This window comes from Cryptomeria japonica, chromosome 1 (assembly GCF_030272615.1).
Source record: "Cryptomeria japonica chromosome 1, Sugi_1.0, whole genome shotgun sequence".
In the NCBI taxonomy this organism is placed as follows: Eukaryota; Viridiplantae; Streptophyta; class Pinopsida; order Cupressales; family Cupressaceae; genus Cryptomeria; species Cryptomeria japonica.
In genome coordinates, this window is record NC_081405.1 from 97,370,717 (window position 1) to 97,394,935 (window position 24,219).

General features: G+C 38.3%; 1 protein-coding gene across 2 annotated transcripts in view; it reads right to left on the bottom strand.

Moving 5' to 3' along the window:
* LOC131041942 (uncharacterized) overlaps nt 1-22,653 on the bottom strand; it is an 89,035-nt gene extending 66,382 nt beyond the window's left edge. The window contains exons 1-2 of one of the 2 annotated variants that reach the window (XM_057975215.2): nt 22,275-22,653; nt 11,535-11,656 (exon numbers count right to left, since the gene is read on the bottom strand). In XM_057975215.2, the coding sequence (XP_057831198.2) occupies nt 11,535-11,656; nt 22,275-22,527 (375 nt within the window). In that variant the 5' untranslated portion in view covers nt 22,528-22,653. The remainder of the gene's footprint in view (nt 1-11,534; nt 11,657-22,274) is intronic. The other variant, XM_057975214.2, reaches the window with a different exon arrangement.
* Nucleotides 22,654-24,219: the final 1,566 nt, after the last annotated feature.

The following is a 24,219-nucleotide window of genomic DNA, read 5'->3' on the forward strand; positions in this document are numbered from 1 at the left end:
GATGAATTGAAGGAGTTCTGCCCAAAGGGAGTAAATTCGCTCCTGACCCTCTCTGAAGGTCCAGAGCGAAATTCTTTATATGCACATTTTTAGACCTTTCTTGGACATGAACTTTTATTCATAGCGTGAAACAAGATGAAATATTCCCTAGCAAAGACATTTCATGATGAAAAGTGAAGCATTTTGGTCTAGAGGGCAAAATTCGCTCCTGACCCTCTCTGAAGGTCCAGAGCGAAATTTTCAAAAGGCACATTTCTTGCTAGGTCAAAGTGATTTTTATGATTGGAATAGATGAAAGCAAGTGTGTTTTACCCATTGAATATAATTTGGACAATCAACAAGGAGGCAATCAAGCCAAGTTTGAAAAGTCGCTCCTGACCCTCTCTGAAGGTCCAGGGCGAATTTCTAAGTTTCTCTCCTTTCTTTGAAGAATTAAGATAAAATCTTGCTTGAATGAGTGAGGAAGGGGGTGTTTTGACCGTTGAAGATAATTTAGAGGGCTAACAAAAGATGGATAAACTTGAATTTGCAAAATCGCTCCTGACCCTCTTTGAGGGCCTAGGGCGAAAAACCTAATATCCAACTTTTTCTCCAAAATTGAGCAAAGCTAAGCCTAGGCACAAGGTAGAAACGGTGTTTGAAATGCCTTGAAGTGGAATGGAGCTACTAAGAGTGCAAATTTTGATGACAATAGGGAAAATCGCTCCTGACCCTCTCTAAGGGTCCAGGGCGAAATTTCCAAGTATGCCCATTTTCCTTGCATTTCGAGATGATATTCTTGTTCTCAAGACTCAGTAGGGAGTGAAGTATGATTTTCTACGCCTTAAGAGTAATTTGAAGTTGGAATGATAAAGAATTTGTGCAAAAGACTCAAAATCGCCCCTGACCCTCACTGAAGGCCCAGGGCGAAATTTGCAAAACCAACAACTTCCCTTCAAGATCACGCTAAGGCAAGATTGTGCTAGGGTGGAAAAGTCCTCCAAAACGTGATGAACAAAGATTTACCTCCAAAACTTGATGATCCTAGCCTAAATTGCCAAGTCGCTCCTGACCCTCACTGGAGACCCAGAGCGAAAATCTTTGAAGCCCCTATTTTGCATTGCAAAAGCAAATCAAGCATGCATAGAACGAGTAAAGGAGATCGTTGCTTATCCCACAAGGAGAATTGACAATTAAAAGATGAAGGATTAAGAGCAAAAGTGAAAAATCGCTCCTGACCCTCTCTAAGGGTCCAGGGCGAAAAGTCATAATAGCACTTTCCTCCTAGAGATCAAAAGAAATCAAACTCAAAACCACAGTTAAAAATGCCATTTAAATGCCTAGATGAAGTTTTGGATGAAAAAAGGGAGGTATGCTAGGGCAAAATTGAAAAATCGCTCCTAACCTTCACTGAAGGTCCAAGGCGAAGTTGGGGATATCCTTCTTTTTTACATTATTGAGCGTTGATATTCCTTAGAATGATCGCCAAAATTACTAATTTTGAGTCATTTGGAAAATTAAAATTAAATTGGCATTTAATAAAAGACATTTTGGCATTTAATAAATTAATTTTAAGCCTTAAAAATCGAACTTCTATCCTGGAGGCATTTTAAATTAATTTTTTTTTTCAAAATTAAATATGGAGTGCTTAAGGTCTTATTTTTATTTATTTTACCAAGTCAGCCCCTCCTTTTTGGAATTTTTTTTTTTTTTTTTTAACCTCTTTTTGCCAAGTCGGCCTAGAGGGAGCAAAGGGGTGAGCGCTCTATATATTGGAGGTGTTTTTTCACAATTCAAATCATTCAATCATTGCTTCAAGTGCGAATTTGGAAGGCTGATTGAAGGTGTGAAATCTGGTTTGCTTGGAGCGAATTTATTTCAAGTGTTGAAGACTAGAAGGAAGTGGAATTGATTCTTTTGAAGGCTAAAGGAGGCACATTTTATCCAGGGAGAACTTTGATCTACATTTTGCCTAGCGAAATTCACCTATTTTTGCATCATTTCTTAGAGTTTAATACTCAAGAGGAGGTATGGCGAAATCATCTTGACACCATTGTTGAAGATTTGAATTTTGAACTTTTTGTTTTGAAAATTCTAAGTTTGGCATAGTTAATTAGGAAATGATAACTCAAGATTTATCATGAAGTTTCCTAATTAAAATCTTAAATCTTCCTTTCTACTCTATATTTCTACGCTTCAAGATATATTACTAATTGTGAAATGTTATGTTGGTGTCAAGATGGCAACTCCAAAGGTGGGAGCATCTACTAGTCGTTCGGCTCTCATGAAGGAAGATCAGAAGAACGAAGAATTGGAGACCAAGATCGTGTCCAAATGGAGCAATATCGGAGATACCAACTTGGGAAACTTCAGTATGAAGAAGTTTCGAGAGGTCCCCTACATTGGCAAGCCATCACCTATCGCGAAGAGGATAATTGAAAGTGGCATCATCAAGGCGGCCAGTTTCCCTCCAGCAGTCCAGTGTCATGAGCTGATGATCGAGTGTGCCCGCCATTATGACTCACAATCGAGGTCGATCGTATCCAAGGAAGGAAACACTTTGGCTTACCTTTCAGAGGAGGCTATAAGTGAAGCTCTTCATCTTCCAGAGCATAAAGATATGATTTACAAAAGCCTAGAAGGAGCCAGGTCAATGTATGAAGATGATCCCGACACTTGCTTGAATCTCATCAATAAGAATTGGTTGCTCAAAAGTCGTCCTCGCCTGAGCAAGATTCCCAACACACCACATAGGATCGACTTCCAGGAGGAGTACAGAGATTTGATAACTTTGCTCAATCGAGTTACAAGGGCTCCTCAAGCCTTCTACTTTGAAAAGTGGATGTTCTTCTTCATCCAAGTGATAGTCCAAGGAAAAGGAACGATTCACTGGGCTAGAATTATTAGCCATTGTCTGGATGTGCAGTTGAGAAGACTAAGACCTACTAAATCATTCCACATGAGCTCATATGTCATATATGCCCTGATCAGGAGTTTCGAATATGCAGGGCTACCTCACAGAGGAGTGATCGGAAGAGGACCCGGAGAAGTGAGAGTTTGTGACTCTTATGTTCATTTGCATCATCCTCCTAGAGGTGACTACAAGTTAGTCAATGACACCTTCACGATGAACATCACTAGGATATTGCAAGGTGGGATTCACAATCGACTATCTCTAGATGCACAAGAACTTGTGAAGAAGTATGGTGCATGGTTCATCCAGTTTCAAAAGTTTACATATATCAGAATTCATGGGTGTCCTTCACCTCCCTACATGTTGCCGAGGTATCCGACAGACAGGATAGTGCTACTTGAGGTGACCAGACAGTTGGCAGCTTATGCAAAGGCATTCAGACACAAGCATGGAAATGGAGTTCCCGCGCCCATCATATTGGGGAATTCAGTTGAGGTATGTCCTAATACTCAAGCCTCGGAAGATGCAGAGAAGGAACTGGCTTTATATTCATTCACGTTCTTTGCCTCGAGGGAGAATTTCGATCCTCATGGTTATATGGAGGAGACAGTTGGCAAGAAGTACAAACACGAGTTTCAGGTAGAGGACTTTTGGATGAATCTCTCAAGTGATTTAGAAGTGAAAAGAAAGATGCATTCCAGATTACCTTTAGATTTCATCAGGAAATGCAAAGTTTACAGAGTAGCTGATCAAGCTCAGGACAGTGGTAGACATCTCCAGTCATCCTATGACAAAGAAGATAAGAAAGTGAAGATAGATTGGAGCGAGCCTGAGATTTCGGACTTGAGAGCTTTGATGGCTCCAGTTTTGTCATGTACTCGCAGATGGGTGGATGTACAACATCAGAAGTTAAGAGAGCAGAACATACCAATGACTTTTACTTTGGAGGAAAGGCCTGAAGAAGGAGGAGCGAGCGCAAGTGAGGATAATTCTCATCCCAGAGGCACAAAGAGGAAAGAAAGACCTGAGAAAAGAGAACCCTCCAAGAAGAAGCAAGAGGCCAATCGAGATCGCCCATCAGGCACATCTTCTCGACATGGAAAGAAGGCAAGTCAAGCTGAAGGTCAAGAGAAGATAGTACCTGAGATTGATGAATCTATGGAATCCATGGTACAGAATGATAAACTAGAGAAGGGACAAGCACCTCAGCATTCATCAAGTCAACCGCTACAAATTGATGAGCTACAGGAGGATCAGGAAAATGATGATGAGGCGACATCTCCTCTCCAAGAAGATGAAGCGTTACCTAAGGAAATACAAGTTAGAGAGACAAGATCCGCCATTCCAGATTGGTTAAAAGAGAGATTGACAAAGGTGATTGTGATTAAGGATGAAGAGGATGTGATTGACTTAGAGAGTCTTATAGGAAATTCTCAAGAGGTAACGGAGAAGAAGAGGGCCACCAAGATGTCCAAGGTGATCAGAGACGAGACAGGATCCAAGAAATTGCAGATAGCTACGCCAGTAGTGGACAAGTATGAAGATGAAATCCTTGCAGATGAGTATGATGTAGAAACATTTGAGCTTGGTCCCCTCACTACTGAACAGGCACTGGATGAGGCAACCGATTCATTTGAAGCACTTAAGGACAAACTTAAAGAAGAAATGGAAAAGAATAGAAAGCTTGAGAGAGAAGTCGGTGCTTGGAGAGGCTACTTTAGTCATCTCAATCAGCCCTTGGGGCGTCAGGATCCGGCAGTATCTCCTGTGCAAGCACTTCCTTTTGAATCAGTTGGCGAGGCAGAAAGAGTCAAGAGCTTGGTTCAGCTTATGAGCTCTTGGATTGACAAATCCCACACAGTAGCCGTTGAATTTACAACAAGAATGATGAAGACAATCCACCGAGCTATCCAAGTCCTTGAGATCGTCCACAACCTAATGATAACTGTAGCCGCTTTCGCTCACACTAGAGATGTTATCATTCCTGTTCTGCAAGTAATCAGGCAAACACCAAGGAAGATCCTAGCACAAGAAAAGATAATGGATGGAGGAGCTCATAACCTACTTCAGTGGTCAACTCTACTCCAGATGAAAGAGGTTCTTTTCGAGGACATCGGCACCAAATGCTATCAAGTTGAAGGTGTCATCCATCCAATTCAGGATAAGGTGTTTGAAGTGTTGTGTACCATTCTTGGCAGGAGGATCAAAGTTGAGACGGATGTGGACCTCCAAGAGTTGGAAGAGAGAGTCAAGGTCATCTTTTGCAAAGATGAGAATGTCATCACAGATGAGCAATGGGATCTAATGTTCACTACTATGCTCCTGATTGAGAAGATCAAAGAACTCGAACCTAGATGGAAAACGGCTCTTCTCACTGCCTTTGATCAAGTTATCCACTTGGAGGAGCGAATGAGGAATTTTCCCGAGATTCCTATTGCTGAGATTGAAGGAATTGTGTCCAGATTCGTTGCATTTGCTAAGAAAGAACATTGGAAGGGGAATAAGGTTCTAGAAGAACGGTTGTTATAGAATGATGTGGCATCTTAATTATCATTGGTCTATGTTTCCTCGATTTTTGTGCCAATTAAATATTTGGCTATGCATTTAATAATGTTCATCTAAAAGGGGAACTTTTTGTAACAAACCCTAATTAGGGTTTTGTTGACGTGTATTTTGTACACAATCATACACAGAATAAAATACCTAAAGGTACCTTATCCTCTCTTGAGTAAAGCCTCTGATTGCTGAAGATGTCGCGAAAAGGATCAATCAGGATGACTCCAAGGTTCTTGTATGTAGGGTCTCTACGTGTGGATAAGCTCTCTGTGGTATGATGTGATTTGCTGGAATCACAAGGGGACTTACATTCGATGCCTGAACTTCTGATCTGCTTTGAACATTTGCTGGAACGCAGGCTCTTACTAGCTTTGATTTTAAAAAAAAGGAAAAAGACGAGGGCGAGGAGAGGATCTAATCCTAATACTAAGGAATGTAGGAACAATGATTGATCTTCGATGAAATTCTAACTAAGTCTTGTTTTGACATCACAGGAACATCTCCACAAGGTTAGTGCGATCTTCGAAGGAAAGCTTTATGATGTTCAAATCATCACTACAGGCATAGACGCCATCAAGTTGATGCATATCAATGAAGAAGCGACAATTGAAGTTAAGCTTAAGCTGAATGATTCCAGTTGACTACACAAGGCAAGTCTGCAATCAACAAACTGCTAGTAGTATGGATATACGAATTTCACCATCAATCAAGCACATTTCTTCCACTCATCTAATAACATGAAATCAAATATGAGAAGTATAAAGACCATGCAAATTGTCGAATCGACCCATAAATTTCACCATTTCTTCAATGAAGTTACAAGTCTCTTACAACAACATCTTGGCAACAATCTTTGCCTTCTCTCTCTACTCTACTCTAATTGCTATTCTCTCTCTATCTTCTAACTGCTTCCAACTATTCCTAACTATTCCTAACTATTCCTTTTTACAAAATGAAGAGTCGGGGCTTATATAGTGCCCACAATACAATTCGACGGCTAAGATCAATTTGAGATCAATGGCCAAGATTCAATAATGAAAACCCTAATTAGGGTTTGTTACAACCATTACATAACATTTAATGCTTGACCAATGATAAAATTGTATTGCTTGGACAGATGTCCTCTCTGGAAAATTCCACCAATGGATAGCCGGGGTAGGTACATCGAAGTTTGTGCCACCTTCTATGAGTTAGGTACATTGAATCTGGACATTGTTGAGGTGGACCAATCCGACTGGAGGAGTGATGACTAGGATGCCAACTCGTCTGACACTTGTAGCTTGGTAGATATTCAATTTCATGTTGTTGAGAAGCTATCTTTAATTAACTCTTCTGAAATTATCTGCTTCTTCAACGAACCCTTTGCTCTAACTTCTTGTGTCCTTGATTTGCAGGATGATGATGTACCTCGCCTTGGAATGCTGGATTGGAAGAGGTCGCCCTTATCTTGATGATGCTGGATCGAAGAAGGTTGTCCTTGTCGATGCTAGACTGGAGGAGGTCGCCCTTGTCCTTGCTTGATTGTCCTTGGAGGAGACCGTCCTTGATACCTACACAACATTTCAAAATTAGTAATATATCTTGAAATCTAAAAATTAAACTTTAAAAGGAAGATTCAAGATTTTAATTTAGGAAACCTCATGATAAATCTTGAGTTATCATTTCCTAATTTAGGATTTTCAAAGCAAAATTTAAATCTTCAAAAATGGTGCCAAGGTGATTACGCCATACCTCCACTTGGGAATTAATTCTAAAAAAATGATGCAAAAATAGGAGAATTCGCTAGGCAAAATGTAGATCAAGACTCTCCCTTGGATAAAATGCACCTCCTTTAGCTTGGAAAAGAACTCCACCTTCCTCTTCAAAAATCTGGAAATTCGCCTTCAAATGTCTTCAAAAATCTGGAAATTATCCTCCAAACTAGCAAGAAATACGCCTCTCCAATAGCCTTCAAGATGAATTTCGCCTTCCTTAGTCTCCACACTTGGTAGAAATTCGCTCCACACAAGCTAGATTTCGCACCTCCTTCCTTGCTTCTCCAAATCGCACTTGAAACAATGAGTGAATGATTCGAATAATGAAAAAACACCTCCAATATATAAAGTGCTCACCTTCCACTTACCCATGAGGCCGACCTTGCAAATAAAGGCAAAAAAAATAAATAAAATTAAAAAAAGAAGAGGCCGACTTGATAAAATGAATAAAAATAATACCTCAAGCACTTCCTCTTTTAATTTTAATTTAATTATAATTAACTTCGAAATGCCTCAATTAATAATAAAAGAACGATTTTCCAAGGCTCAAAATTAATTATTAAATGCTATGCACTTTTATTAAATGTCAATTTGATTTTTAAAATATTTTGGAGTTTTAGCGAAATTGGCATTTAATGTGATTTGAAGGACATTAGCGTTTAGGCATAGTAAAAATATCAATTTGTTAATAACCTCGCTTTGGTCCCTGGAAGAGGGACAGGAGCGCCTTTTCATTTTGGCCTTGTATTCCTTGCTTTCACGTTCAAAATCTCTTCCTGGACGTCCAAAATGGGATTCTTGTTTGGAATTTTGAGTTTAATCTATTCGATCTTTGGAAGGAGTGTTCCTTAGGACATTTTCGCCCTGGTCCCTTGGTGAGGGACAGGAGCGCCTTGGCCAATTTTCATCGAATTTTGTGGTCTTTGTAACTTCATTCCTCCTTGAAGCATTTTTAAATATCATTCCAATCTTGTGCCTTGACCTGGATTCGTCCCAATTTGAGGAGGAAGGCTTGTTAATGTGTTTTTCGCCCTGGTCCCTTGGTGAGGGACAAGAGCGATTTTGCAATTATAAGCTCACTTGTGCTTTGCTAGTCTTCGAAATTATCTCCAATGGATGAATCTTGCCCTCTTTCATTCATTTCAATCACGCAACTTGCCTTGCCTTTGCAAGAAATTTGTATTTTTAGAAAAGAGGGACGGTCCTTCAGTGAGGGACGGGAGCACTTTTGGAAAAGTGGGACGGTCCTTCAGTGAGGGACGGGAGCACTTTTTGTCATTTGGGTTGATTTACTCCTTTGTAGACTGCTTAAATTATATTCAATGGACAAAACATGCCCTCCTTGATCTCTTCCAATCATAAAATTGTCTTGATCCTGCAAGAACAGTGCAAATTTGAAAATCAAGCTCCGGTCCTTCAGTGAGGGACAGGAGCGATTTTTGTCCTCAAGGCCAAATCACTACAATTTTCATCTCAAATTTCCTTTGCTAGGGAAGATTTCACCTTACTTCATGCTATGAATAAAAGTTAATGTCCAAAAAAGGTCTAAAATTGTGCATATAAAGAAAAGCGCTCTGGTCCTTCAGTGAGGGACAGGAGTGAATTTGACCTTCTAGGCAAAAAACTTCATCATTTCATTGTCAAGTCTGGATGCTCTATCATGCTCATTTCGTCCTTCATTGTGTCTTTGATGTTTCAATTTGACCAAACAAGGTCAGGAATGACTCAAATAAGCCTTTTCGCCCTGGACCCTTGGTGAGGGACAGGAGCGCTTCATCTTGGTTCCTTGGAGAGGGACAGGAGCGAAATTTGCTCTGGATCCTCAGTGAAGGACAAGAGCGAAATTTGACTTTTTGAACTCTCTATCAGGATAATTTTAATGGAATATAACATTTATAAGTGACATTTCCTTCTATCTTTCTTCCTTCTTATACTTTAAGTTATATTCCATATATACTTTCAGGATGTTTGAGAGTGGTTTCAGACCTCCAGGAGTTATATTGCAAAATCTAGTTTTTTGAGGTTTTTCAGTTTCCAGACTTAGTCAAATTTCAGGATCAGGACTTTCAGACTTAGCCAAATTTTCAGGATCAGGACTTCAAACTTAGCCAAATTTTCAGGATCAGGACTTCACTCTAGCAGGACCTGCTATCCTATTGATCTCCCCTACAGCACTCAAAATGCAAAGGCTAACTAACAAAACCCTAAAAGACCAAAAAACAAACCCTAAAAAGCAAAAAAGCAAGGGTCCCCATTTGCAATGGGGCGATGTGTGAAAACGTCACAACAGGTTTAGGTGTCAGAATCTCAGCCATTGATCTTCTTTTGATCTGGGCCGTTCATTGTAATTGAGGATGCTATATATACTCTCACTCATTTTCATTTTGTTATTAGAAATTAGATATTAAGGAGATAGATAATAGTTAGAGCTTTGGAGAGAAGAAAGTTATTTTGTAGCAAGAATGAGTAGTGAAGAAAGAATTTCGAACAATTGTTGTCTATTTTGGCTTTGAGATCAATAAAATATTGAAGTTATGGTGTTTTATTACAATTCTTGTAGCTATCTTCATGGTTGTTTACTTTCTTGAATCATTCTCAATCGAAGTAGTATTTAAGTTTGAAGGACTAAGTGTTGTGCTTGATCTTTGGTGAGATTCACGTTCCAAACCACTAGCTTCTTACTGATTGTAAGGACACCTTGTGTGGTCAACTGGAAATATTGAGATTGCTTGAAACTTCAATCGTTATTGAAATATTGATATGTATCTTTATGATAGTATCTATAATTCTTGATGATTTGAAAATCACTAATCACCTTAGAAGATCGCATCAATTCCAGTGGAGTTGTAATTCCTTGGCAATACTGAAATTGGTAGAATCTTACCAAGTCTAGCCTACATTGAGTCATTCTTAGGATTAGATTAGAATTCATCTCTTGAAAACCCTATCTTTTGATCTTTTTTTTAAATTTGTTAGTGTTAGGAAATTCTTGTTCCTGCAGTTAAGTAAAGAGTAACACGGACAAACTTTTAAAGTGCGTAAGACCCCTTGAAGAAACAGCATTCACAACGACCACTGGTGCTTATCCACACGTAGAGATCCTACAGCGAAGAACCTTGAAGTCACCCTGATTGATCCTTTTTTTGCGATATCTTCAGCATTCAGAGACTTTACTCAAGAGAGGATAAGGTACCCTTGGGTATTTTATTCTGTGTTTGATAGTGTACAAAATACACGTCAACAGGACCACAAGCTTGTTTGCTTCTTGTAGAATTAGATAATTGATTTTTGAAACCTTCTGCACTGATCTACAGCAGGTCCTAAACTTTTTGGTATTTATATAATTTATATACTACTTTTCCTCCTTTAAAATATCAAAATTTTAGATGGGAAACTTGTATATTATGTACAGGTTACCACTTTACATTGCTTATTCATATCCTTTGGATTAAACAGGCAGTGAACTATTCCTAGTGGACCAACAACAAAATGGCAAATACCACAAATGCTTTTACCAAAAGCATTGAAGCTGTTGTGTTCTTCTTGCACTAATGATAAATATGCCATAAAGTAAATTTATGACAAATCAAGATAAAATCATAAAATGTATAAAGACTTCCTACAACAGAAATTATTTCAGCTAGAAAAACTTGAATCATCAATCTTGACCAGTAGAAAAAAAATCAATAAAATTTAATATACATTCATACAAGTTGTGCTTTAGAAATGTCAAGCATTAGGTTTTCCACTAAAAAAGAAATGAATTTAGTAACCAGAGTTCTATTTTAACAAAATTGGACATGATAATGTCCCCTGACACAGCACCAAACTGTATTACAAAGATATTAAAAATTTTATTCAGGAGTTATTAAATAAAGCATGAAACTACATTGCTCAAATCAGAAACTGACATAATATAAAGATAACTCAACCAAGGCCAAACTAGAACAGAGAATCAACAAAAATCTAAAGCTCTCATGGTGCAAAATTATATTGACCTTCCAAATGTTAAGATATATGATCTTGCATTGAAATATATTTGCACTGTTATCAATCATATATAAAACAAATGGGAATTTGACCACTACAAACACACTAACCTGTGATATATCAAAACCAACAAAGCATTCACAAGATCTGTGAAGGCACGAGTCTGCTTGTAAGTTCAAGTGCAGAAGATAATTTTTTCACTGTTCATGCTCTTATAAATTTGATTTCAGTCCAGATACAAATTAGAAACACAATGCGTACATCCAGTATCATATTACCAAATTATCATCAAGAGAAAAAAAAATAGTGATAAAACAAAAAAATAAATAACAGATATGCACCTCATAAATACAATCTCCCAAGTATGCTAAGGTGGTTGCATTATAGATAGATCGAGGTTTTTCCACTTTTGGAGCTGGAGGCAGCCATGTTTGACAATTAGAATGTATGGCCGGTAGAGTACCTGGTAATAGCAACAATCTTTAAGAGTCAAATTAAAAATCTTAAATTTTGAAAACAAAAAGTCAAGTATTTAATGGTATCAACAAACTCTGCATATTATGTATCAACAAACTCTGCATATTATGTGCACCCTAGAAAAAGCTTTATACTGTAAAACCTGCATGCAAGATTTTAAGTGTCATGCAAACAATGAGATGAACCTATGCCTTGTTTACACTAATCTCATATTTGCCAGATTACTGCTGTGCATTTTATGCCAACTACAGATTGTATGGATGCTTACACAGGCCATTTTTTTTTTAAATGTATATGGATGCTTATACAGACCAATTGAATGCTTGAACATATATATATACCCGTACCAATACCCAAGTAAAAAAATGGTCATACTCGTAAACTGGATTCCATATCTTGTACCCACACCCGTACCCAAATCAGCAAACTTAGTTTGAAACCCTATCATTAGCTAAGTTGCTTCTTTCTGCATCAGGCTGATTGGATCTACCAACCCTCCATTAGTGATTCACCTCCCTTAAAATGTGAGCTATCTCTGTCATAGAAGCTCTCAAAGAGGATTGAAATTATCTGTTTTTCCAAATAACTTCCTTCATATTTTCTTCTTCCTATCCATGAACCTACGTTACATCAATTCCCATAGCCTGGCAAGAACAATGACTCTAATACCACTGTAATAACCCTAAGATTTTTATTTTTATTTTATTTTTGCAATCTTCTAAATCATTGTGATGTCCCCATCTGAACATGATGGAATTTAATGATAAATAATAATACAATTAAAAATATAAAATATATATATATAACCAAATTAAAGAATAGAATAAAATCTTAATAATAATAATAATAATAAATAAGATTAAATATATAATTTATATTTATTAAATATTAATATAATTTCATATTTATCAAGTAATAATATAAATTTTACAATATTAAATTATTGACAAAATAAAAAATAATACTGTATTATTAAATTATCAATATTATAACTAAAATAATTAAAGATATCTAAACTTATTGATTAACAAGCATAAGAAACCTTCAATACCGCTGCCGGTCATATAACAGTTGACCACGACTTGAATATAATCGACTTATTAGAAAATCTTACTACATAACCCTCAATGAACTTTATAGTCATATCTCTGAAGATCGTGAACTTTATAGTCATATCTCTGAAGACCGTCGAAGGCTCCTCATTGGGGAATGGTAGGCGTCGATATAGTTATTAAGCAAGAATACATATGGCAACAACACAATCTGTCAAAGATGACGGCAATCACCGTGTGGAGAGTAGAACATTACTGCCAGCGATGTGAATCTTTCTCTACAACATAATACGTCCATACTAAAGCCACTACCCATCCATCCGTGTGGTCAATGCCAGATAAGCATTATCACAACCGAGTATATATATGAGGAAAATTAAAAGCGGCGATCTACAAGAGATTAAGTGGTAGTCATAACATAACCGACTATACATGGAAGGATGCGATTAGCATAAGATTAGATCGATGGAGAAGGCGAGTCTAATCAATAACCATAGTAGTCATGAAACGGTGCATTTAGGAGGTGATTACGGATAAGTAAGAGTTATGTCTTTGCAACATAACTTATCACTCCAATTGCAAGATATAAGAAGCCATTCAGAGTCAGTCAACCAGGTATCGAATATTGTTTTATGAACTGTATCCATATTTCGGATCTGCTACAGTCGGGCACCTACCTTCGGCACTTTTTAGGTTACGCAGAATAAAATCAGACAGGGGAATCATCGCTTTATGAATAATAGTGGAAAAAATTAAATAGGAAAATAGCCACAGAAGACCTCCTGACATTGATAGCGGATTTATATTAATACTGCAAACAAATGTTACAGCCATATTAAGTAATATCGAGTTAAGGAGCAGACAATGAGCTGGATGGTAATGATGTGTACTTTAAGCAAGGGGATTGAAATATCGACTAAACTAACAAGATTAAGTCAAATCGATTTGCTATGGAGAGGTGCGATATTAAGGAAGTATAATCACTGACAAAGGTTATAACTATTCACCCTAAGTTGCAACCATTTCGTGCAAAGGATATTTAAAGAAGATTGAATTCATTCCGTTGGGGGAGGAAGATCTTAGATATATGTTCTTAATGCATAAGAATGCACTCAATAAGAGCAGCAGATCAGATCAGAACTGTTATTAAGTTACAGGCAGTAACATCCTTGTTCTTGATTTGGATCTCTTTTAGTAGAGCAGAAGTTTATGATATAGAAGGACGACTTTCAATCAGGAAAGCTATCAAGATAAGTTCTATTCTTCTGAATTATTCTCAAAAATTTAAATTAAATATCATAACGAAATGTCTTCAGTTTGGGCCTATTTTACATTCCAGTTCTCACTTTAAGTCTGAATGGTTGTCTCAGGATTAAATTAAGGGAAATCCCAAATGGGGACATTACAATCATTGGGTCAGATTCTCCCAATAACTCAGTATGAATCATAGAAGTAAATTCCAATGAACTAACAATGTGCAGAATGAGATTTAAACAATAAATCACACTCATTGTAAAATACAGGCATCATAAACACAAGAAATTCTGATTGTAAATTACTAGTATAAAAATTAGGTTTAAACATCAGAATGACAGTCCAACAGAGAGAATACAAAGAGAATAGTTCTGATTCACATTGTGTTGAGGTAAATTCCAAATACAGAGGCCTCAATCTACGTTACCAGAAACGTGACGGCACAATGTCGTTTCTCGTTTCAACAGCCAACAGGTTTCTGCATTGCCAATGTCTGTTTCCAAGCGTGCAAAATGTTTCCAAACCGTTGCCTGGGAGTTGGATTTGATCTTTTACTTTTACTAAATATGAACTATAGATTAGGCAAGTTAACTATTGATTTTCTAACTATGAAACTAGAGATGCCATTACGCGGTGAGAGGTCTAGAAATACTTCGTTTGCTTGATCTGAAAGTCTGACAAAGATACTCTCTTTATCTTTGCTATTGAGCTCAGAAAACTTGAAAAGGGGATGTATTCTTATGAGTTGCATGCATTTTTATCTCTGTATCTGCTATATAAGTATGATCCATATTTTAAGGGGATGTATTATCTCGTTATCTCTGCTATATAAGTTGCATATATATATATATATATATATCATATGCAACTTTGAAATATTTCCGTTCCTCGCCATGTTTCTGTTGCTATTGTGATTTCTGTTTCTCATTTCTGGTAACTGTTATCACAAAAGCTTGCACCCTTGCTGAGCTATCAACTCAGCAACCTTGTGAAACATGGAAACAACCCCGAAGTGTAGGACCTTGCACAAGGGGGTTGAATCTCCAGAGAAGGCCGGCTTCCTTCTCTATCTAGGTGCGGGTGTTGAACCAGCTCAACACTTCAAAGCTAATTCCTAATCCTACCCTAACAACTTGCAAAGGAAAAGAGAAGAGAGAAATTGCTTGAAAACGAAGGGAGGTGATGCACCAAGAAGAGATAGTTCCTCTCCCTACCGAAATGACACAAGTAATTAACTAAAACACCTTGAAGATGCACAACTTTCAGTTATATGAGTAACCCCAATGCATAGATGAAGGTTAGAATCCATTGAATGCCAAGAGGGGAGAAGAATTCCCACAAGTCACACTCAGAAAACCAGTTAACACAGCATATATGAAGAGAAAGAGCCACAACATACACCTATGATGAAGGTAAGAAAGCATACACAACATATATAGGTTGAAAGAAGGCAAGAATAGTGTTCTTCAATTAATCATAAGGCCAAACGCCAATCTTACAGTTGCAGAAATGCAAAGATTACAAGTCTTCAAGAGAAGAGGAGAGCATAAGAAAACTCCAGGCAAATAGGGAGAGAACCCTTTACAATGAGGCTTAAAAGCCATTATATAGAAAAATGGGTTACAATGGTGATCATGACCCCTGCATGTCAGTCTGGAAGTGCATGCACTTGGCTTGTACATGCAAGCAACCTAGCCATACCTCCAAAGGCAATTCTGAGGAAGATAGACTGACTGACCTTCCAAAGTCAGTCATGACATAAGTCACCCAGCATGGCCCCGTACCTCCCTTGATGGAAATCCTGCCAAAAACATTGAATGCACCCTGTGGCTCCACAAAAAAAAGGGCATAAGTCACCAAAACTGTCGGAGCATTTAAAGCCTTGAGTGTCGATCACGCCATCCGGAAGTGTTGCAAGTCAGAAGTAGTTTGGAAAACTTCGGAGACCGAGGTCACCGTAGTTGGGGAACTTCGGAGACCGGGGTCTCCGTAGTTGGGGAACTTCGGGGACCGGGATCTCCGAAGTTGGACAAGGAAGGGTTCCGAAGTTCCGAGGTTGAAGACTAAGGAACTTCGGAACCTGAACCTGGGGGTTCCAGAGTTCTGGGGTAGAAGACTAAGGAACTTGGGGAACTTCGGAGACCGGGGTCTCCGTAGTTGGGGAACTTCGAGGACCGGGTTCTCCGTGGTTGGGGAACTTCGGGGACCGAGGTCTCCGTGGTTGGACAAGGAACTTTGAAACCTGGGGGTTCCAGAGTTCCGGGGTTGAAGACTACGGAACTTCGGAACCTGGGGGTTCCGGAGTTCCGGGGTAGAAGACTAAGGAACTTGGGAACTTCGGAGACTGGGGTCTCCGTAGTTGGGGAACATCAGAGACCGAGGTCTCCGTAGTTGGGGAACTTTGGGGACCGGGGTCTCCGTAGTTGGACAAGGAACTTCGGAACCTGGGGGTTCCGGAGTTCCGGGGTTGAAGACTAAGGAAATTCGGAACCTGGGGGTTCCGGAGTTCCGGGGTACAAGAACAGAAGAAAAGCTAAGGGAAGGAAGGGAACTTCGGAAACTTGGAGTTCCGAAGTTCCGAAGCAGGAAAGAAAGAAGCTAAGGCAAAGAAACTCGGAACCTCGAGGTTCCGAACTTCCGGGCTAGAGAAAGAGAGGGCCAAGGAACTTCCGACAAGACACACTTCAAACTATGATTTCACTGCTTTTCTCCTTGATCAACTGGGCAGCGCTGGTCCATGGAACATATCTCTGATCGGTTCTTACTGATGGACCAAGGGTGTCATAAAATGACAATAGTAACATAGGCCTCAATATAGCGCTGCTATAAAAGTCCTGGTCTAAAAAATGACTACTCAATGACAATTCATCAACAAAGAATGGCATCATAGGGTTTGTTAATGGTTGTATGCTCCTGGAATGGTGCTCAAGCTCTCCATGCTCAGCCCTAGACTCTCCAGCGGCAGAATTGAAAATAATAACCACCATCTTTGAAGGATGAGTGACTGGGTGTGCTAGATCGCCTTATTAAAGGGGAAGGTGCCACCTCTTTACCCCACTAACAGCAGCAAACCCTTAGACATAGCTCAATAAGGGCATCCACACTCTTCCAAACACGTCTTGAATATATTATGTTGAGATTGTGCCACCCCCCCCCAAATGGCATCCAAATTCCCAAATCAAATCTGCAAGGTAAAAGCGGACAAGTTAGACCTCAAGATGTAGATTGTTGGGCCCTGTTTATTAATTCAAAGAAGTAAAGAGACCAGGTATGACCCCAAACTAGGGTTTTCGTCCTGACCTGAGTTGGCAGGTAGGGTTTTCATCCCAATTGACCAGCCAGAGCAGAGGCTCAAAAATCATACCAAATCTCCATATGATTCCCCAACCTACAAGACAAGTATTTATACCTGCAAGTACATAGGCTCTAGATCCCAAAGCAGACTGACCAATAGCATGAAATTATTTTTTTTGTATTTAATTATTTATTATAACACTAGTCAGCCCAAAATTAGGCACCAGATTTAAATTTAATATATATTTTTTTTATTTTTTATTTATTACTGCGATTTTTTTAATTAAGCTTTACTTTTAAATATTTATTAATACACTTATAATGGTGTTAAGAAACACCTTTTATTTCATTGTTTGACCAACCTATGAGAAGGGGAGGTGACAGTTTTTGGTCTTTGATTTCAAAGATGATCCCCCTTTCTTTCCAGTACTACCTATATTCTCCCCCTCGTGTGATCCTAAAGTTATGACAATCCATTTCATAATTGGAAGGTAACTTATAGACACCCCACAAATTATGGTGACTAGCGACCAAACAATTCCCACAAATTTTAAATTACTGACAACTAATTGACCCATCTTGTCACTATAATGTCCCCTTGTTGAAATAGAATTTATTAATAAATAATAAGAATAAAAATAAGATTTAATATAATTAAAATTTAGTTAAGTTTAATGAATGGTCAAAGGGCATGAAATGAAAAGTTGTGACTCCATCAAACATGAGATATAAAAGGGAGAGAAGAGAACTTAATTTGGGGAGAAAAGAGATGAAGGAAGAAAGAAGGTGTTGTGCTTCGCACAGCGATCCCTGATGGGGACCCCCGTTTTTGATAGCTTGCCCATGAGGGGCCTGTAGAGGATCAATTCGGTTTGTCTTCACCCCTGCGCAGGTCATCAATGGCACCAAAGTATTTCGGTAACATTCTAAAGCAAGGAATGATGCATTCTATCCATGCCTTCCAACGCCGAGCAAAGTACCAAAGGCAAATCTTAGCTCGATTCCTCTGTCAACCCGAGGAAGGTCAGAATGAATTTGTAGGGCCAAAATAATGAGTCAAAACAATCAAAAAGAACAAAATTTGGGTTTGTATTTCCTTGCCACAGCTTTGGTGAAAACACCTTCAAAAAGATCGAAGAAAACCTGATAGAATAGAATCCCCAGGCAGTTGCCAAGATACAAGCTTTCAATAAGTTCGCCAATACCCTTGCAATCATCGAAAAATGCTCGACGGAAATGGTAGGCTCTAAAAGGTCAAAAATCACAGTGATATCGTGCCCTTGCTCACGCCTCTAAAATCGCCAAGATAAACCCTGGCAAAATCAAAGCGAATAATCTGAAGTTTGGCAATTTTTTGTCTCCTGCCATCACTTGTTGTATTCGTGCCTTCCATCCCCGTGAAAATGTCGCCAAAATATCAACTAGTTGAATGCTATTGTAAAATTGATGAAAGTGAAATAAAACTTTGAAGGGTATTTTGTTATAAAAGACAAATAAAAGCCCAAAATAACTTATAATGCCAAGTCAAAAGAAAAAGCAAGGCAAAATTTCGGTGTTAACTTAAGTTATCGCCCCCCCTCAAATCACCTCTCATTTTGCTTGATAAAAGTGCCAAGGTAGGGGGTCAGGGCCCCAGTTAAAGCGTGTAAATAGAGACCGTATGTTTTCTAAAGGCCAAGACACTTTTGTTATTACACCCTAGAAAGGCTGAAAGTAATGCCGAATAAAGTGTTTCGGTATTTGGAACTCAAAACGAAAATATCAAGTTTGGGCACCATTTTAAAAAGGAATCGTATTTATTATTTTTGACCTATCCTGAAAACGCTAAACCTATCTTGAAAACGCTAAATGAAAAAAAATATATATCGGGTCAAAAATACAAAATGTTCAGACTTTGATATCACAAAATGGCCAAAACGGTATCTCAACCTCCCAAAAATACTGAAAATATACCAAAAAATTGGGGGCTAGTAAAATGGAAGCGCACAAAATAAAGGTATTATTTTAAAATCAAGCATCTTGGCATCACCAAAATGAAGCCCGATGTCGCCTTGAAAGCATTTAATATTTGCTACAATTATTTAATATTCAAGGTAATTGATTCAGGTCGAACTCGTTTTATTTTGCAGAGTCGGGGGCAAAGCATGAGGATAAGGACCTTCGCCACCACTAGCAACAAGTTGAAGTTCAGCAGCAAGATTGGAGGCATCAGCAGAACACATAGTATGCTAAACTAGAATATTGACCCAGAAATATTCAGAATCAGATTTGCACAGCTGGAAAATCCAAATATCAGTTTATTTGTAAAAAAACTTAATTGCTTTATTGTAAAATAACTACCTGTGGGCCCCCATTAATGCAAGGTCACAGGTCAGTTATTTCCAACTACCTGATTTGTAATTTTTTATTTTTTTATGGTTTTTCTGATTTGTAATATTGATGTCCAATAGTTGTAGGTAGCTGAGAAAGTGGTTGGAAGTGGCAGCTAGAAAGTTATGGGAGTTACTAGGCATGGGTTAAAGCTGCTAGACTTCTAGAAGGCAAATTGCAGCCATTAGATGGATTCAATCCTGGCCCTTGATCTGATTGTAAAGACTATAAAAAGCCAATGCCTCTCTTTTGTAAATGGTTATATTTTTTAGGAGTTAGAAGGTGAGAAAGTTAGATTTTTAGCAGTTAGCAGATTAGGAGTAGAATAGGATTGTTGGAAGAAATTATTGTAAGGGCAGTTGAAACATATATATAAACATTGAAGTATGGTGTTTGTTATTTTTGAAATACTCTCTTTGCATGGTTTCTTTTCATTTGATTAGTTAGAGTTCAATGGTTTTAATGGTGAAGTGTGAAGGTATCCGATTTGATTTCAGGTTCATACCATTGGTCTCCGCGTATGGTTAGTCTGAACCTCATTATTGTGCTTAGTTCAACTGTGGTGGTTTACTTCAGGCTGCGCCAAGATTGGGCGCCTGGATGAATGTCCCTAGTCTGAAAACCTTTAATTTCCTAGGAGCTTGCACTGTTCTTGCTGAGTTGTGAGGGTGTCTTTGGCAAAACAAGAATTAGTTGTTTGAAATCTGTCTATCCGCAGCACCAGCCATTACGACCATTGTACTTAAGATTCATAAACCCTGTCTCCCAGCCATTACTACCATTGTACGTAAGATTCCTAAACCCTGTCTCTTTTGACTTTTATTTTCCCCAATTTGAGATCCAAGGCATTGTCAAATGTAGACCAACTTGTTGCATTCCTAAACCCCCTTGTGTTACCAGCAAAACACATCAAACCGCTAAGTTATCCTACAGTTGGAACCTTGAGGTTGTCCCCATTGATCATTTAGAACAGCATTGGGGATTTCCTTATTCAAGAGAGGATAGGATACTTACCATTCTATTTTGTGTTGACCTGAAAGAATAGCTGTACGATTTCCCACGTCAACAGAAGGGAGCAAAGAAATTAAGGAAGCATAAATGGGTAGAAGATAAGGAAGTGACTCTTCCAAAGGGGCGGCAATGATGAAGGGTCGTGACCCTTGCGAAGGGTGGTAATTGTGAAATGTTGTGGCCATTATGAAGAGGTGTGGCTCTCCCTCATATTGGAGGATATAAAGGGAAGAAGTTTTCATTTGAGGAGGAAATTAAAAAGGGGAGATCAATTTGAGTAATAATATAATATTTTCAAGGGCAGCAATGAAAAGTAGTGACTCAATTCTTATGAAAGGTGGTGACCCTTCCACCTATAAATTTTAAATGAGAATTCATTCCAAGTTTTGAAAGGGACTTATCAATCAATGGAGGAAATCAATACAATTAACATCAATTCTCCTAAGAGAGCAAAGAACCTTCAGCAATCAAATACAAATCGAACCATTCAGCAATAGCACTCATCCAAGAGAGTAGCGTTCGGCTTTCAAAGAGGGAAACAGCATCAAATTGAATCTGTCCAAATTACCACAGCATACTGAAAATACATAACCTGCAATAATTCTACAGCATCTATATTTAGGTCATTTGCACACTTGTGTATGATGTCTACAATCTTTCACTCAGAGCGCTAAAGCCAGTTGAACCAAGTATTTAACCTAGCCAAACTTGACCCTAGTGATCCCACAATTTTTCTTGATGTTTATAACTGCTGGAGTCCTTGCAAGAGGTTATATACCAGAGATCAGAGAAAACAGGTTTGAGAGGTCTGTTTTAACGGTTCAGATTCATGTGTCAGGGATCGAATCCGCAGCAGTCGGGATTGAACATGCTGACCTTAGGATCAACTCTGAAGTTTTCTGTGAATATTTCAATTCCAAGAACTGCTAGAGTCCTTGCAAGTGGTTATATACCAGAGATCGGAGAAAACAGGTTTGAGAAGTCTGTGTTTGAACAGTTCAGATTCATGTGTCAGGGTTCAACTCCGCGGCAGCCGGGATTGGACTCGCTGACCTTAGGATCAACTCTGAAGTTTTCTGCGTATATTTCAATTCCAAAACATGTACCAGACAGATGGTACAAGTCAGAATAATGCACATTCAATTCTACACATCATCGCAACCTTTTTCACATCATCAATATCAGAGTTTAGTAACTAATTTCTCCCATTTAATTATCATGTTTATTACTGTTTATTTATCAACTGGGTTCTAATTTATCAAGATTAATAGTTCTTAAAATAATAGATTTATTTATAATGTAATACAATTTGTTTTAAATATATGAAAGCAGTTCCTATTTAAAATATTTTTCAAATAGTCAATATTGATAGGGTATGGTGGTTAGGTTATGATATTGTTCTTTTTTCATCAAAGTTCAAACTGCATTGCTGAATGTTTATGTTTATTTCAAGGATTCAGAAAAAAAAAACGTTTACCCCTATATAAATAACTCAAATTACCGCTAGGTTTACAATTTTTTAAATAAAACGAACATTCGAAAATCTTTATGCCGGGCGAAATCATCTTCTGTTTGTTCAGCACTCAGAAATTTATATAAAAAAACAGCAACAAGGAAAGTTACCAGAAACAGGTTGGGCATGAGAGGTTTTCGCAAGCAGCTGCGTTATATCGACCTTGGGCTTCGCTATAGGTTCGTATTTCCCATCATTAACGAGCAATTTTTTTCTAACAGTAGGCTTTGGAGCATCCATGTTCCGCCGCAACGGCCATGATGCAACGACCCTTCCATGACACAACGAACGAGAACAGCCAGTAAGCAAATGGCGGGAGGACGAAAAAAACTTGTAAGGTTTAACGGTAACGGTAACAGCCATCCTCGTTCACCCCAACTCTGCGTATATTCTCGCTAACAATTACAGCAGATTTTATCACATAGGCCTACCATGATAGGTGAGAAGACGAGTGGTTTAGGACTCCATGTTTACTTATCACTTCCGATAAGTGCATTCTCAGCTTTTTTAAAGTTTTGTATCGGTTAGTATTTAAATTTAACACGTGTCACATTAATTTGTTTTATTTATTTTGTTTGTTTATTAGGGGAGAGGAGTCAGAACGTACGCACCCTAATTTCAGGGTTGTCATGTGGATTTAGAGACCAACTTTGACCACTAGTCATGTGGACTGTTGAGTTGGCTACCCCAAATCAAAATCTTATGCACTAACTCGACGTAATGTCACGTGTGATATACCCATTCATTGGAGTGGTCAAGATTATGTCATTTCGGTCCATCGATCAAAACGTGGTTGGACCCACACCATTAACCATTTAATATGTTCATCAGTTTCGAATGGGGTTGTTGTGTGGCATTCTCGTACATGCCCACCAATCCACCAACTCCTTTGTCCAAAGTTCTCGTCGCCACCTTCAAAGTTTCCTTGTAGTGGCATTAACTACGCGTCACCTCACCTTGCATGCACCTAGCTCGTCCTACATTTCAACCACAGCAGCATTCAATTAGACAGCCTCCTTGCAATTCAAGCGAGCTGAAGTTAGTATGTTTGTCGTGCTCTCTCCAGTCCTCCCTGTTGTTCGCTCCACATCCTGCTCGCGATGTCGTTGAACATAGTTGGAATGGCATCAAAACGTGTGCACCTGCATACAGGTACATGGAAGACTTTCTCACCGCATTGCATGGCTTTCTGGTTTTGGGGGGGTTCCGTTTTTTTGTTTCTTTTATTTCTACTTCCGTTTTTTTTGTCGTTTGTAGGTATGGCGGGCATTGAGGGCAGGATGCCATCGACATGGAACTGGAAGCCGTCATCCCCATTCGACCTAGGTGAGGTTTTGTCCTCACTAAGGCCAACCAATTCCATTATTTTTTTATTTTTTTATTGTCCTTTCTTCTTTTGCCATTTTTTGACACCATTTTTATGTCCTCCACTATTTCGTTTGCGTGCAAGTCTTTTTGTTTCTGAACACGAAATAATGTGTTCATGAACACAAATACATGTACAAAGGGAATCATAATCCTCTGTTCAAGCTCTACTATAGTTTTAATGGTGACTTCTCAATACAAATGGTTTTCATTTTGTGTGTCACTATTAATATTGGTGGCATATTTTTTATCTCGAGCATCACATTGCTAAAAAATGGTTATAAATTTTGATTTCGAGTAGCACTGTTAATGGGTTTTAAATTTTGTCGTTAATGTTTGAGGGTTTGAATGGTTTAATGATTGATTGGGTTCAATGTTTGAATGGTTTGAAGGGTTGAATGGTTCAGGATTTTAGGTTCACTCTGCATATGGTTTATTTTTTACTGTCAATGTGTATAGGTTTCATATTTTGGTTTCTTGTTTTACTTATCAACCATAGCATTGCTTTAATGGTTTAAGGGTATTCAATTTTACATGCATTGTTTGAGGGTTTAAAGGATTCATTGGTTTCAAACCCTTTCAATGTAACTGGTTGAGGGTTTCTTTTTCACTCTACGAATATTTTTTTTACACTAATGATCTTTAATGGTTTCCACATCCACAATATATCTGCACACATCATTTAAATTG